The 16,174-nt window shown below is 38.9% G+C and overlaps 1 protein-coding gene across 1 annotated transcript in view; it reads right to left on the minus strand.

Moving 5' to 3' along the window:
• Positions 1 to 205: 205 nt before the first annotated feature.
• The window catches only part of LOC137049033 (protein NLRC3-like), a 31,028-nt gene continuing 15,059 nt past the window's right edge, over positions 206 to 16,174 (minus strand). Inside the window, exons 7-8 of the mRNA XM_067427429.1 lie at positions 1,409 to 1,455; positions 206 to 759 (exon numbers count right to left, since the gene is read on the minus strand). Coding sequence (XP_067283530.1) covers positions 206 to 759; positions 1,409 to 1,455 — 601 coding nt within the window. The remainder of the gene's footprint in view (positions 760 to 1,408; positions 1,456 to 16,174) is intronic.

Here is a 16,174-nt window from a genome sequence, read left to right on the forward strand (position 1 = left end):
CATTGTGATACATGCACCATCTCTCTCTCTCTCTCTCTCTCTCTCTCTCTCTCTCTCTCTCTCTCTCTCGCTCTCTTTCACACACACACACACACACGTTTGTCATGAAGAGAAAATAAGAGCCTCTATAGCATCTCACTGTCACTGATTTATCATGAGCTCCAAGCATTATGGGTAGAATTTCTCATCAGTCTATTCTGATTCATCAACACAGTTTCACTGATGATCCAGTCTGATAAACCCCAAACCCAGGATAGAGCGGCTGAGTGAATGTGGTCTGGACTGTGTGGATGAGGCTCATTGTGTCTCCAGAGACGCTGTAGAAGGACAGAGTTCCTGCACTGGGATCCACATACACACCTGTTCTATAGATATCAGCATACTCTCCTACTCTACTGATGATGGGCTCTACAGGTAGTTTAGTCTTTATGTTATTGTGTGTGAATGAGTAACTGGAGGAAGAGCAGAACAAACTCCAGGACTGATCATTACGTCCAAATCCACACTCATCAACACGTCCCTTCCTGCTGATGCTCTTATATGACACTGCTATAAACACACCTTCATATCCACTCCACTCAATCTCCCAGTAACAGCGTCCACACACACTCTCTCTACACAACACTTGATAATGATCAAATCTGTCTGGATGATCAGGATACGGCTGGACTGTGCGAGTGAATGTAATCTCTCTGTTCCCCTCAGACAGACGGAGGAGTTTATGTGCTGTGTTCGGATCCATAGTGAACTGATAGGAAACTGATGAAGAGAAAACACATCATAATCAGGAAATATGAATCTGATCTTATAATGAACAATGTAAAAAATATTCTTAAAGAAACTTTCTTGAGTTCAGATCTGACAAGTTCATTTATAATTTTCACAACTTCATATTCCAGAAGCAAATATGAACGTGATTTATGATTCTTATCCTGTCTATAAATCTCATCTGTAGTTCGGTGCTCAAATCTCAGGTCTGTTGCCAAGCAACCAAGAATATCAAAATCTATTACAGAATGACATTTCTTATAACAATCTTCATAAAAAGTGTTTTATACTTTTATTCTCATTTCATTTTATACTTTCATTCTGTGATAAATTTAGTTATAAATGAGTTTCTGACTGAAATCACCATGGTTACCAAACAGATCAGATAGGATAGTAAAGTTAAGTGTGTGCATGCGCACGTGTGTGTGTGTGTGTGTGTGTGTGTGTGTGTGTGTGTGAGTTTGCGTGTGTGAGTGAGAGAGAGAGAGAGTGTGACTGTATGTGTGTGTGTGTGTGTGTGTGTGTGTGTGTGTGTGTGTGTGTGTGTGTGTGTGTGTGTGTGTGTGTGTGTGTGTGTGTGTGTGTGTGTGTAAGATAGTGTAAGTATGTGTGTTGTGAGTGAGTGTGTGTTTAGACGTACATTTGCGTACTCCTGTAGTAATCCTGATCTCTCCTGCATGATCCACACTAAAAAACACAAACAGTGATAATTAATCAGTGAACACACACCAGGGGCGGATCTAGAAAATTATTAAGAGATGCGCGTTCCTGGTGGTAATTTGTGTGTGCGCCAAACTGTGCTGCGATTCACACGAACAGTGTGAGAAACATGGAGCACTCTTGTTCATAACCTGCGTATTCGTTTTAGAAATGAATTTAGTTCAATAAAACACATGTAGGCTACTGTAAGTGGCGATGGTGTTAATGATTTACCTCGGACATGAGCGAGAGTGAGCTTTAGCGCGCTCAGATGTGTTCGGTGAAAAAACTGTTTAATGAGTTTAATAAAATTCAAACTGGAGTTTAATAAAAGTTAAGCAGAAAATATGGTAGCTTATGTACGCTATAACTGCACTTGTTTCCGAGTAATGCTATTGTTAACCCTTTTCTTTCCCTTAATGTTTGCTGCTGCATCCTAAACGTCTATGGCTGATTTCAATTTCTCCAATTAAAAAGTCATGTGTTGACTTTGAAACAGATAAGACTTTAAATTATATGCATCTGTGGTGAAATAAGATTTTCACTTCAATAATCAGTGCTGACGCACCGCTCCTGAAGGCACTGCCGGACTGCATCGGTGTGCAGTGTGAAAGCTGTTATCCGTTAACATGGGTACGGAAAAAATTAGATACGCACTGCAAACGAACTGTGTGTGAAACCGGCGGTAGAGGTGAGTTGCATTGCAGATCACTAATCAGTTCTTGAGTCATTTGTTTGGACAATAATAGAAAGACTTGTTTCCTTGCTATTATCTCATCACAATGAAGCACCGCTGACGTAAATCGGTAGAGGAAGCTATTTATATTTTATACATTGGGAATTTGGGATAGGCAGATGGGGTGGCAATGATTTTTCTTAGGGTGGCAGTTGCCACCCCATGCCACCCCGGTAGATCCGCCCCTGACACACTCAGTCAGCTTATTTTAATTGATCATATAGCGAAAATGTTGGCATATCAGTATTATAGTTTATAGAATTAAATATAACCTAATTCATAAATTTTATTTGTATAATTAGTTGAATAACTTTGATCATAATTTTAGTGTCCCCAACTGAGCAAGCCAAGCCAAAGACGACAGTGGCAAAGAACCAAAACTCCATCAGAAGAAAAAAAAATTTGATGGAGAAAAATAAAACTTGGGAGAAACCAGACTCAGTCGGGGTGCCAGTTCTCCTCTGGCCTATTAACACTTTGTGTATGATTATTATTCTTGCAACCTTACAGGTCAGAAATCATATTAGATCGGAATATTCAAAATTTCAGGGTATCACGCAAGAGACGAGTTTATTTAGGATGGTGCGTCGATTACACAAGAGTATGAATACTTGAAAGATCGGAGTTATTGCGCCAGAGACGGATTTTACTACGTATTGCAAACATAAATTCACTGACAATAATCTACAATAACCTACATCGATATCATTTAAATATTAAAAGTCCAGTTCGTTATAAATATGGATAACGTATACATGCTATACATACGATCCATACTTCAAATTCGGACCGGAAATAGTAAACCATCCAGTATCTTTGGAATACTCTTTTCAACATACTATGATTTGGGACATACTAATTCTATTTTTGAATACTATTTAGGATGGATAGTATGCGTAATTGGGACACAGGGCCTGTCTCGCCAGGTTCGTCAGGTTAATTGACTGAAGGGACTCCCTGAGCAAGCGAAGCATGGCAAGCAAACGCAATACTCATTCCCTCTTCTGGGGAACCAAGGTCACGTAAGTAACCAAAGCGTTCTCTTTGGAGAGTACTCTCGTATTCCGTTTTGCTAAACGCTAGGGGAACCAATGCAAAACGCCATGCTCACTTAACGGCTCTAATAGCCTGGAGACACCATACCCAGGCCAACCTAAGTAAATATGATATTCATATAAGTTCCTAATATGAGTTGGGCTAATTTAATGAGAATGGCACAAAACATGTGTATAAATAAATATATAGAGAGAGAATGGTTAGTGTTGTTTATTGGTGTTGGTAACAGGTTTTTGAAGCCTTCAGCCCAGAGGGTGGTGGCACCTTAACATGAGCACGGTCGTGCTGAAGTGAGCTGTGGTTTACAACAGAGATTATTTTACTCTTAAATAATCTTAGACAAGCTGCCTATGATTATTGTTTGCTATATCAGTATGGTTGTATTTTTTCCTCTCTTTATGCGGCAGGGCCGGCTCTAGCTCTTTGGTTGCCCTAGGCGAGATGGAGTTTTGCATTTTCAATTCCACATTGAATTTTGCTACATTCATTGCGGGATATATAATCAAAATGCAATCGCAAGTATCTTAAATGGAAGTTTAAATGCAATTTATAAAAATAACATTTAAATGATCATTTTGTTACAATTTTTGCTTGAACATGTTAAACACATCTAATTATTTCTGTAATTTCTGTAATACATTTTAATTTTAATTTTGCAACTTATATAAAGTATTACAATATACAATTTATGTTTAAATTATATGTTAAAACTAGTGTAGGAAATAGCAAATGTTAATTATATTATTCAATTTGAATTATCATTTTGTTCCAAATGTTGCACACATGGTATGGAAAATGTAAATTTAAATATTGAAATGCATTGCCATTTTGCATATTGCATTGGAAACTTTATATCGCTACACTTCAGCTTCCATAAATAGGGGTGAGCACGAATATATTCAATCTGTAATTAATATTCGAAAAATAAAAATAAAATTGAAATTTTACTATATTGCTTCGCTGGCCGTAAATGCAGTGAATCCATGATAAATCCCTCTAAATCTCGCAGTTATAACTAAATCCATTGGGTGGTGCTGTGGAATGTGTTAATAGCTCGACTGTATTTGATCACTATGTCGTCTGCCACGTGAATTACTTAGATGTTCCTTTTACTTAAATACAGAGTTACTTTTAATAAATTAATTAATGAAAGTGAGTTTAAAAAATCACATCCAAACACCAGTGGAATGAGGACAGCTGTCCATCACCGCATTCACGAGTGCAGAAGAGCACAGATGTTCACTAAGAGCGCAATAACGTACGATAGCAAAATGCATTTCATGCAAATCATGATTGAGCTTCCTTTAAGTTTTTTTGAGGGATTAAGAACAGAAAACACAAAGTGCTGTCAACTTAACTTAACACCGTTATCTTTGTGTCTGTGCGTCTGTCGGGGCTTCTAGTTGCCAACTAACGGTACTTCAGCGAGCATTTGATTCAATGAGCGAGTCCGTGGCGTGAATCACAGAATGTGACGTTGGAATCAGAATGTAAACGTTCTTGGGTGGAGGGAATATCCATATCTTACCCAGATACAGCAAATCTATTTTATGATTGGCTGTTCGGTCTCTATTTTTATTAGATTAAACTGGTGCGTGGCAGGGCCGTCAGAACTCGGAACTCGCTTGATTCCTCTAATAGCGCGCAACTCAGTGTGTGTTACCCTGGTGATTTCTCTGCGTGAGAAATACAAGGTGTGGCGTGTGAGCGGGTTGAAATGCGTGTCTCACGGCCAAAGCGTGAGACTTGAGAGCCCCCTGTATATATAATATACAGGCCAGTCAGAGTCTGGACAAAGAATATTTAACGACCAGACAAGTCGAGTCATGTGAGAAATGTGTTAATTATTTAACCCAGACCGGATTAGGCCATAAGGGGTTAATATGTATTACATGGCAAGAAGTCCAGCCTGTGAGACGGGGACATCTAGATCAGTGGTTCTCAACCTTTTTTCAGTGATGTACCCCCTGTTAAATATTTTCTCAGCCAAGTACCCCCTAACCAGCGCAAAGCATTTTTGGTTGGAAAAAAAAACTTAAAACCTTCGAACAGAGCACTATGCCATCAGTTTCTGATTTATTAAATTGGAACACATAAACATGTAAAAAATAAAACATAAAAAACTCACAAAAAAGTTTTAGTTTATTTTATAATTTCGTTTTTCAGGAACAGTAAATTCATTATAATTGTTCTGCCTATTATCTGGTCATGTTGTATGAGCTCCACCACCTAGTGGACATTTTCGATGCAGTTTGTTATTTTCTGCACATATACGCAGTCGCAGTGTTGATTTAGTGGTTCGGCAGCGGTTCAACGTGCAGCATCGATTTCAATACAGAGCATAACAGTCTTCACCTTGGAGAAAGATATGCCAGTAAGTTTATTTGATATTTGTAAAGATATTTTAAAGTGTTAAGTAGTCACATAGCTAATATTTCCTATTGAAAATAAGTTTGTGATCAATATGAAAATGCCGGGAAGTTCTCTATAACGTTACACACGTGCAGATTGTAGCGCACACGTTTATATTATATCCAACGAATTAATGTACACGTTGCAATTTCATTTCTTGTTTATTGTATTTCAGTTTTACAAAAGAAAAAGGATAAGTAATGATTCTGAAATGGATAAACTGCTGTGTGTTTGTTAGCTAGCTTTCTAGCTTCTTCAAAGTGACGCAGTTGCAAGGACAGCATAATAATTATTAGTTTATTGCAGATTTATTTGAATGAAAAACTTATTTACAATTATAAATACTCTGAATTTTTTCAAAAGAATAAAAAATTCTTACATTTATTCTTAAAACTTTTAAAAAAATAAAAAAGAAGACTAACATCTTAACATGACAACTACCAACACTGAATATTGCATTGTTGCACTGAACTGAGTGTTTTTGCACTTAAAGAGACATTTTAGTGAGACACTTGGGTTTGTGCTTCACTGAGGATCTTTTTCATTCTTGGTGGTAGGGAGGCAACCGCTGTGATCAAGCTCTTCTCCAGGCACAGTCTGTTTCTCTGCTTTGTTTTGATCACAGTCATTGCAGAGAAGGAGGCCTCACATAAATATGTGGAGGCAAAGGGTAATAGCTGCTCCAAAGCTTTCTGTCCCAGGTCAGGGTGCTTCTGCTTCATACACACCCAAAACTGTGAAAGTGTGAACATGGCAAACTTCATCTGGAGGCCACAATCCAATGACACTTCCAAGAGTTTTTCCTGATAGGTGACAGGGAGTTTGCTTCTGTTTGCTACGGACACGAGAAACGGGGTTCTCACCCAATCCAGCTGTGCAGATTTCTCCTCTATGTCAGGAAAGTAGGAATGAAAATTCTGAATCAACTTGATCAAATGTCAATCAAAAAGGCATGTACTTCGGATCTTAATTCCAACAGCCTGTTGAGTATTCTCCCTCGAGAGAGCCAGCATACTTCTGTGTGCAGCAGCAGTTGTGTGTGTTCAGCTCCCATATTTTTGCAGATGCGGCGAAACAGACGTGCATTAAGTGGCCTTGACTTAATGAAGTTGATTACTTGCTGCTGTTCAAAACTTTGTGTAATACAGGGCTCATTTTCTTGGACGCCAATGCCTCTCTGTGTATGACACAGTGAGTCCACATCACGTCGGGGTTTTCTTTTTTAATGCGCGCTATTAGTCCTTTCGCGCTGCCTGTCATTGATGCTGCCGCGTCCGTACAGATGCTGCTGCAGGATTTCCAGCTCGAACCGTTTTCACAGAAAGCGACATTAACAACATAAAATATTTCCTCTCCTGTTGTTTTCCCCTCCAAACTTTTGCAGAATAGTATGTGCTCATAAATGTCGTCAGTATCAACATACCTCACGAAAGCAACAAGTTGTGCATTCCCACTGAAATCCGTGGATTCATCCAGCTGGAGTGAAAAGGAGTCGCTAAGTTTTCCCACAACTTGCTCAACAATTTCTGTTCTGAAAATATGGAGGATCTGGAGATTTGATTTCTGTTAAATTTATCTGTACCCTATATATTTCTCCAATAAAAATAAAAAAACAATGTCTGTTCCCATAGCATCTACTCTGCGGCAAATAGTGTCATTTGACAAAGGCACGTCTTTAATTTCTCCGTTGCTTTTTTGTCCAGCATAGTCTCAGCCAGCACTACAGCCGCTGGAAGGAGCAGGTCTTCAGTGACTGCGAATGGCTTCTTGGCTTGCGCAACGAGCAAAGACACTGCAAAAAAGGCCTCCAGGGCTGTGGAGGCCTTTCGCATCGTGTCTTGAGATGATCTGAATTCTGACAGTTTCCTCTTAAAAAACTCAATTGGCTTACCAACATGACATTCATGTTTTGTCTTAAGATGATGTTGCAGATGTGCTGTCTTCATGCTGCTGTTAGCTAATTTCTCCCCACAGAAAAAACAGTGCATTGGGTGGGTTGCAATAACTATGACTACTATTTGTGTACACTCACAATAATAAAGGCCGTTGATTCAGGGAACGGATTATTTTGCATGCACTTCATTTCAAAAATGTATTTTGTTTAATACAACGTTTTCAATTTTTAAAATATTTCTAAATTCAGTTCATATTTCTAACAATCGAAATTCCAAGCCAAAATAACTAAATGAAAAAAAAGAAAAACTTTATTAGCCTACCACCATGCAATTTCAAACATTTTTAATTAATGCTCAAATAACACGCCTATGTCTCCTTCCATTAAAAATAATTGCGGTGGCTGGGATATTCATAAACCTACCAACATAACGCCGTCATTTCTCAATAGTTTTTTAATCGATATTTAGTTAAATATCGCAAAGGTTTTAAGCACATCTGTAATGGAAACGCGGCTACTGAGAGAGCAGTCCAAACGAATTAATAATAATAATAATAATAATAAATTTTATGTATAATGCACTTTATATGTATAGATAAATGCTGCCCGTCATAAATCAAAGCACATCTCGGAGGAGAACACCGGCAAAAGTGTCAGAATGACAATATTATAGTCTGTATTTGTAATACACGTTTCAGCTGCGAGTGATCCGTGAGACAAACGCTGCCAGAATGGATGGCCGTCGGGCTCGCGGCTCCCGCTCTCCATATGAACTGCTTTTGCCCTGTCAACCTTAGTCAACTGACTGCTTGCGCGTGCAGTGGGACATTTGAATGGTCACAAAGCGCGTTCGCGACCGACTTTGACCATTCTAAAATGGCGGACAGCTAACATATAGCGGCCCATAGAAAAAGTCGCTAATGAGGTATCTACTTATATTGCGACCTGCCTGCGACGAGCCTGATCTCATCGCATACCCCCCGGAGTGCCTTCACGTGCCCCCAGGTGAGAACCAGTGATCTAGATTATAAAACCTGATAAAAGTGGATGGAGAGGCCCAACCTGCCACCACACAGATATTATCCAGTGAAATGCCAGTAGGCCAAGCCATAGAATAGAATATTGGTGCTTGTGTACATGTGAGTGCGTTTGCGTATGGGGTTGTTGACTGTGAGGATAGTGTTTCCAGCCACCTGAGTGCAGGGGGCTGGGGAACATAGGGGAGTGATTGAGTGTAGAGTGAAAAAGTGAGCGTGTTTGTTTACGGGCTTGTTGGCTGTGTATGAAATGTGCTCCAGCTTTAGCGTAACGGCTTAGGCAGGAAAAGTCGCATTGCCTGTGAGGCCTTCTGCGCCTCTGTGAAGCTTTCTGTGAACCCTACCACAGAGGGGCCAAATAATCTTGATGGCGACATGGGCACGTCCAGGAAAGCGGTTTTGTCAGAGTCTTTCATTTTGGTTAGGTTAAGCCACAGATGGCGATCCAATACCGTCAAGTTTGCCATGCATCTGCCAATCGCCTGAGCATTGGCCTTGGTCGCAAGCAGAGCCAGGTTGGTGGCGCTGCGCAGGTCCTTCAGGGCCTCGGTGTCAGGGACAGGCTCATCCAGGGAACGGAGGAGTTTGGCCTGGAAGAACTGAAGAACAGCCATAGCAGTTCTACTGCCTATCGCTGAGGCAGCCTGACCGGCGAGGCTGGAAGTAGTGCGACATGCCTTAGATGGGTGTACAGCTTTTGACTGCCATCCCCTGGTGGATGGCGGGCAAAGGTGTGCAGCGACGGCTTCCTCGAGGGGAGGAAGAGCGTGATATCCTTTTTCCTGTGCGCCATCGACCACCGAGAATGTAAATGAAAGGCGGGATGAAAATGGCGCCTTCCACTACTTGGAAAGTTCCTGGTGGACTTCCGGGAAGAAGGGAGCCGGTTTTTGAGCGGTTGGTTGACGGCGGTTCTCGAAAAACCACTCGTCCAGCCTGCTTCTTGTGGGCTCCTGGGGTTGAGACCAATCAATACCAAGGTCGTCCACAGCCTTAGTGAGCAGGCGCATAAGCTCAGCATCAACTGAGGTTTTGCTGTCAGTCCGCGTTGAAGTAGCGTGCTCCGAGACGTTGTCCGACCAACCGCTTTCAGATGCAGCAAGCAAAAGGCTGTCATCCTCCTCCTCTTTCGGTCTGCCGAAGGAGACAGTAGCAGCTGCCAGGCGAGGGGAGCTGTGTTGTTCCTTGGTGAACATGACGGAAGATGATGAGTCACGCAGGGAAATGGCGGGCGTGTGCTCGTCAGAGCGCTTCGGGGGCCTCTGGCCGCGTCATATCTTCTTTCCCGACTCGAGATGCTGAGTGCAAGGGACAGGATACTGGTCAAAACTTGCGATCCGAGCCCGCAGGGTCTGCAGCGCCATTTATAGCGTATTCAGGTCGTGTATCATGTTTTTGAAAAATAACTTAGTAAAGTAACTAGTTAAGTAACTAATTACTTTTGAAAATAAGTAATCAGTAAAGTAACTGGATTACTTTCTTGGAGAAGTAGTCAGTAATCAGTAACTAATTACTATTTCCAAGTAACTTGACCAACACTGCACAACACAGTCTCTCACACACACATTTTATATACTTTATTTGATTCCACATTACAAGTCAATTTCTAGAGGAATCAAATTTTCTGAATGATCTAAGGGTAAATGTACCTATGATAAATAAAAGATTGATCACTCACACAATATTTCATTTTATTTTAAATGAAAAAGCATATAAATATAGATATACATAATTAAACGCAAAAAGTCTGGCTGTGCCTAATGGTTTTTTTGGGGGAAAATTCTTGTTAATTTTATTTCAAAGAATAATTTTATAGTTTAACCTGTTAAGCTGAATCCCAACTTTTGAAAAAATCCTAAGAAATGCATGCTCAGACTAAAACAAATACAGTTTGTGAATCCTTTGCACTAAAAGCATAATTATGGTCTCATTTAAAAGGAGACACTTGGCAGTTTACTGTAAAGTCAAAATTATAATATTTCAATATTATCAAAAATAGCTATAATAAGCTTCAAAGTTTTGTAAAGTTATTAGAAATGTATTTGTATGAAATATCTTTATGAAAATAAAATTGAAGTTGGCCTTGGAGGAATCTAGAAATGCATTACAGCTAAAGCCACAAGTCTGACCATGTTATATTTCAGATCTGATGATAAGTCTAAAACTCTGAATTTTATTAAATGTTTAAAGATCATTTCATGTGATTTTATTTTGAGATATCTCTAAAATATCAACTGATGTTTATTGCCATGTCTTCTGAGCTTTTTATACATTGTATTGCCTCTATTGCTCCATTCAGTTTGTCTCCTCGGCACACATTCACACTTCTGCGGACTGGTTATGGCTCTGATTATTGTTCTTTTGTCTGCATTATAATTACTAACGACTCTCTATTCAAACTGTTCTATTCAAACCTCATTTCTATATCAAACCTCTCACTTTACCCTCACAGACTCTATCAAAATCATTTCGTCCAAATAAGCATTTCGGTAGTTTTACATTTAGAAAATGTTCATAAAAATTAAGTGCTCAGTGGCAGGTGCATCTAGGGAAAGCTAGCATGTTAGCTTAGCACACCAGCAAAACAACAATTTATACGATTAAAATTATGTTTTATTCCAAACTTACTTCATATCACCTTATACTTTATAAGTCGAGTGTTTTATATAACAATCTGTGATCTCATGTAGCTTCGGGTAAAACAATCTGACTGAAAATACACAATGCTAAAAGCTATGTGGAATAGCATTGCATTATGAATATAATCTATCATGAAACCTCCCAACATGGCATAAAGAACACAGACCAACCATATATTGCCGCGATTGTGTGTTTATTGTCTTCAAACGTGTCTATCTGCATGAAATAGTGATCTGACGATCTCTGGAAGCTGTTTTGTTTATGTCAGATACTTCCTGAATGTCACATGGTGTGTCATGGTGTGTGTGGTGTTCTTCATGAGCCATATATGGAGTGAATTTTCAGTAGTACAGCTTTCCAGCACCCTCCTCCGGCTGCCAGAATGAATTGAAAACACAGCACATCACAGTCTACTGCGCTCATAATGATACATCCGCGGATTTTGGATAAAGATTGAATAAATAATATGAGAATCTATCAATGTTTCTCCACATCTGCACACATTTAAAGTAAAAGCCCTGAGGTTAGTTGTTTTGTCGAGAGTCTTCATGACGACTGCAGAGGAGTTTTTTATGAATGGGAGCAAATGACGCGAATATTACAATGAAAATATGTGATGGCACTGAGGAGAAAGACGTGCGCAAATCTTTCAAGAGAGGGAGAATGTGTTCGAAATGTTTGATGACAAGCAGTTAATCAAACGGTATCATTTGGACAGAGCAGGCATTATCTTTTCAGAGCTGGTTAATGTTGGGTTTTATAAAAAATAAAAAATAAATGCTGTTCAACTAATTCAGCAAGCAGTAGCGTTCGCTTCTTCCTCCTGCCAGTTCGTTTTTCTTTTGGAATCCATGGAGGCTGATTATATAAAAAAACAATCTAGGGTATGTATAGGCAGATGAGTTAACAGCACACCAGTTTAAAAATTGTAATTAAGACATGGTGGAAAACATGTTTATCTTTCATTTCAAATGTATATAATAATGTATTCTTTTGAAAACTCTTTATTGTCAAATCTGTGTTGAATGAAAACTAGGGTTGCCAACTTTTAAGTTCAGGTTGGAGTGAGATTTGGGGGGGGGGGGGGGGGGCGTAATGCTTTTGATCTTGATTCAGTATCAGTTTATATCTGAGCATGCAACTCCGCTTTTCAACGCCTCTGGCTTTAATATTATGCCACATTAGCGCCAAAACGCTATTTATTGTTTGAATTTCATTAAAACACATTTAAAAAAATTAAAGCTTATAGCTTTGTTTATTATCAAAAGCAGGTTTGGCAATTTGGCGTGAGATTGAGTTGGGCGGAGTGAGAGCGTGACACAGAGCCTGAAAGCGTGAGTATCACGCCAGATGTGTGAGAGTTGGCAACCCTGGTAAACTCATCTTAGGAATTTCACCATTCAATGAGAATTTATCTGAGAATATATTCTTAAATAAGGACATCTATTCAGTGATTGGTTCATGCCTATGACATCATCCAAAATCCCATTTGTGGCACGGCAAAGTGTCGTAAATCCACTCTAAGATTTAGTCCTACACTTTACTTAAAGTATGATTGGGACGCTTGATAACTAACTTTTAAGCGCAGCTTTGAGCCAAGAATTTTTTTTTACTCTTAAGTCAATTCTTAGCAGTGTTCTTGTGAGTAATTCTAAGATGTTTGATAAATACGGGCCCTGGCCCGCGCACGCAGTCAGATGGTTTTGATAAAAGCTGTTTCTGAAATATATCTGTCATGATAGTGTAATGAGGCGAGCTAGTAAGAGCTGTGCAGGTAGAAATAATATGCAAAAAAGTAATACCTTATGCAACCGCCTAGCAACGCCCTAGCAACCACCCAGAACACCCTAGCAACAAACTAACAAACATGCTAATTGTATTAGCATCATGCTAAAAAATGCCAATCATGTTAACATCATGCTAGCATAATGCTAATTGTGTTAGCATATTAGCAATATGCTAATTGTGTTATCATTGTGCTAGCAAACATGCTAATCTTGTTATCATTATGTTAACAACATGCTAATCATGTTTTGCAATGTGTTAGCAACATGTTAATTGTGTTAGCATCGTGCTAACAACATCCTAATCGTGTTAAAATTTTGCTAAAAACATGCCAACAGTGTAGGTTATTAAACTGGGTCCCGAGTTTTGCCTTCCAAGCACCACTCACATTTTCTTCAGGAAATGTACATTCTTTGTATGCCCTATTTTCACTGTCAACTTTCCTCTTTAGACTCTTTGGTAGTGCTAGCTTAAATGTTAACATCACTACACTAAACGTAATTATCACGTACCTCCAGCATACAAACAATTAAACAAATGCAGTTTAGTACGTGAGGATGCCACATTACAAGTTGTGCTCCATTGTGTAACAAGCAAATTAAAATACACATTTATTATTCACGATATGGTTATAGTCCAGATCTGGCTCTGTCATTGGGTTTTCCATTTCTTTACATGGATATTGAGGATGTTTCTTTTTCTGGGCCTGAATTTATCAAGCATCTCAGTCGTTATTTAAGTGTCAGTCTTAGAGTGGAATCACGCCACTTTGCTGTGCCACAAATGGGATCAAGACAATACATTATAATATACACATTTGAAATGAAAGATAAACATGTTTTCCACCATGTCTTAATTAAAAAATTTGAACTGGTGTGCTGTTAATTTGCCTGCCTATATATGGCCTAGATTTCTTAATATAATCAGCCACCATGGATTCCAAAAAATCTGAACTGGCGGGAGGAAGAAGCATTCACTGCAGCTTGCTGAATTAGTCAAACAGCGGGATGTTATAAAAGGCAAGTTCAGCCCAACATTAACCAGCACTGTGCAAACGATACCGTTTAACTGCTCGTTGTCCAATATTTCAAAAACATTTTCCCTCTCCTGAAAGTTTTGCGCACATCTCTGTCTCCTCAGTGTTATCACAAGCCTACTGACAACTACTAACTCTCGAGCCGCTCTGATAACTGGGAGAGTAGGGGCCCAATCACACAGAACGCGTTTTTACAGTGAAGTCGTGATTTGGAATACGGATGTCAATATTACATTTAATTTGTGTTTGTTTGTTACTGTGTCGTTAAAAGGTACATTTAATTTTGAAAAATAGATTTAATTTTTTGAGGTTGAACAGTTACGTTTAGACCTGATTAAAGAAGGTAAGCTGGTGGGTAAGGATTTCAAGCTAAACGTTGCCAATAGTTTGCGGTTGATCCCTCTGTTTAACGAATCGGATGTAGATTTTTTTTTTTTCTATTTGAAAGAGTTGCTAAAGCCTATGAAGGGGTGAGAGACTATGATATTGAGTGCATGCTGTTGCTTCAATGTGTTTTGACTGGTAAGGCTCAGCAAGCCTATTCCTTCTTGTCAGAGAAGAACAGCCAAACTTATGAAACCATTAAATCGGCCATTCTAAAAATGTATGAGTGCATACCGGAGAGCTACCCTCAGTAGTTTCGTACATTATGACGTAAAACTGACCAAACCCATGTCACTGTTGGTGCACTGCTGGCTGATGATTGTGAACTTAGCTATAATGCCTAATGATGCCTAAGGTAGTGTTGTCAAAAATATCGATATTTCGATATATATCGATACTGGAATATCTGAAACGATACGATTCTCAGTTTTTACAGTATCGATACCAGCTGCGCTCTCCTCTCCGACTGAAAGCGAGCTGACACACCGGCATATTCTCACTCAGCCCAGTTAACCTCTGAGCTCGGCGAACGCGCGTTCTGCTGGACTTTTTCCTCATGACAGTGTGTTAGTGTAAGTGTGTGATCGGTCTGAATTTCGCGCGGGATTGCACATAAATTAATTCTACTAATCCCCGCAGATTTCGTGCTCACATCTAAAGCGCACACATAGCCTACCGTAATAAAGCCGCCTCTGACAAGATACAAGTGCAAACATTTGCTTCTTTTTCCAGCATATTATTGGTCAAATACACTCAAAGAACTATCAGTGCACAAATGGAAGAGTATTAACGTAAACACAGTCGCAAACAGTTCAGGAAGAAATGAAGAATGAGTAACAGGAACAGTGTTTATGATCCATGAGTCTTAAAGGGACCGCAGTCATTTGTTATTCAAACTACAAAAAGACAAGCGATCAAACTGCTCTTGACTGATCAACTTGTGTAACTTTAATAGTTTCATCTGTACGCTATTGAATTTTTTACAAAGAACATTATCCAATGTTGTTTTAAATGTAATTACTATGCATTTTTTAATTCAGTTTCTTATCTGAATGTTATACCTGAAAAAATTTTATACCTAAGAAAAATAAAGCAGTCTATTTAATTTGTATCTTCTATTCTATTGCATTTATTTGTGCTATTGTTTGTAATCTGTTTATTTGTTCTTATTTTATTACTGTATACTCGTCTTTTTAAATTCAATTTACCATTCGAAATCAAGCTTTCTTGTGCTGTGTGTAAGCTATTGCAACACAATTATGTTACCCCATTGTAAAAAATACATTGAGATCAAGCACAAATTTGTGAGATCATTTTAATAGTAATTGATAAATTGATCAATAATTGTTCAAATCAAAATGATGCCCAACCCTAAGGAACATGCTGGCCACATGAATTTTTAGTAAAAAATAACAATGAATAATAACAAGTTCTGTTGTCATATTAAGCATCTTATCTTTTTTTTTTTTTTTTTACTGTGGTATCGATTTAGTATCGATATATCGATATTTTAGTCTGGTATCGTATCGAAGTCATAATTTTGGTATCGTGACAACACTAGCCTAAGGATGCCTGGCCGCACAGATGGTATGACAGAACACCAAGAGTTATTTAAGCCGTTCATCTCTGATGGTTTTGTATCGCTTGCAGGTAGCGAGAACAGGGTGGTGGTGAAAATTCTCAGTGACACGGGATCTTCTGAATAATTTATTTTGGAGTCTGTGTTG

Source organism: Pseudorasbora parva, chromosome 20, assembly GCF_024679245.1.
Source record: "Pseudorasbora parva isolate DD20220531a chromosome 20, ASM2467924v1, whole genome shotgun sequence".
NCBI classification, from domain to species: Eukaryota; Metazoa; Chordata; class Actinopteri; order Cypriniformes; family Gobionidae; genus Pseudorasbora; species Pseudorasbora parva.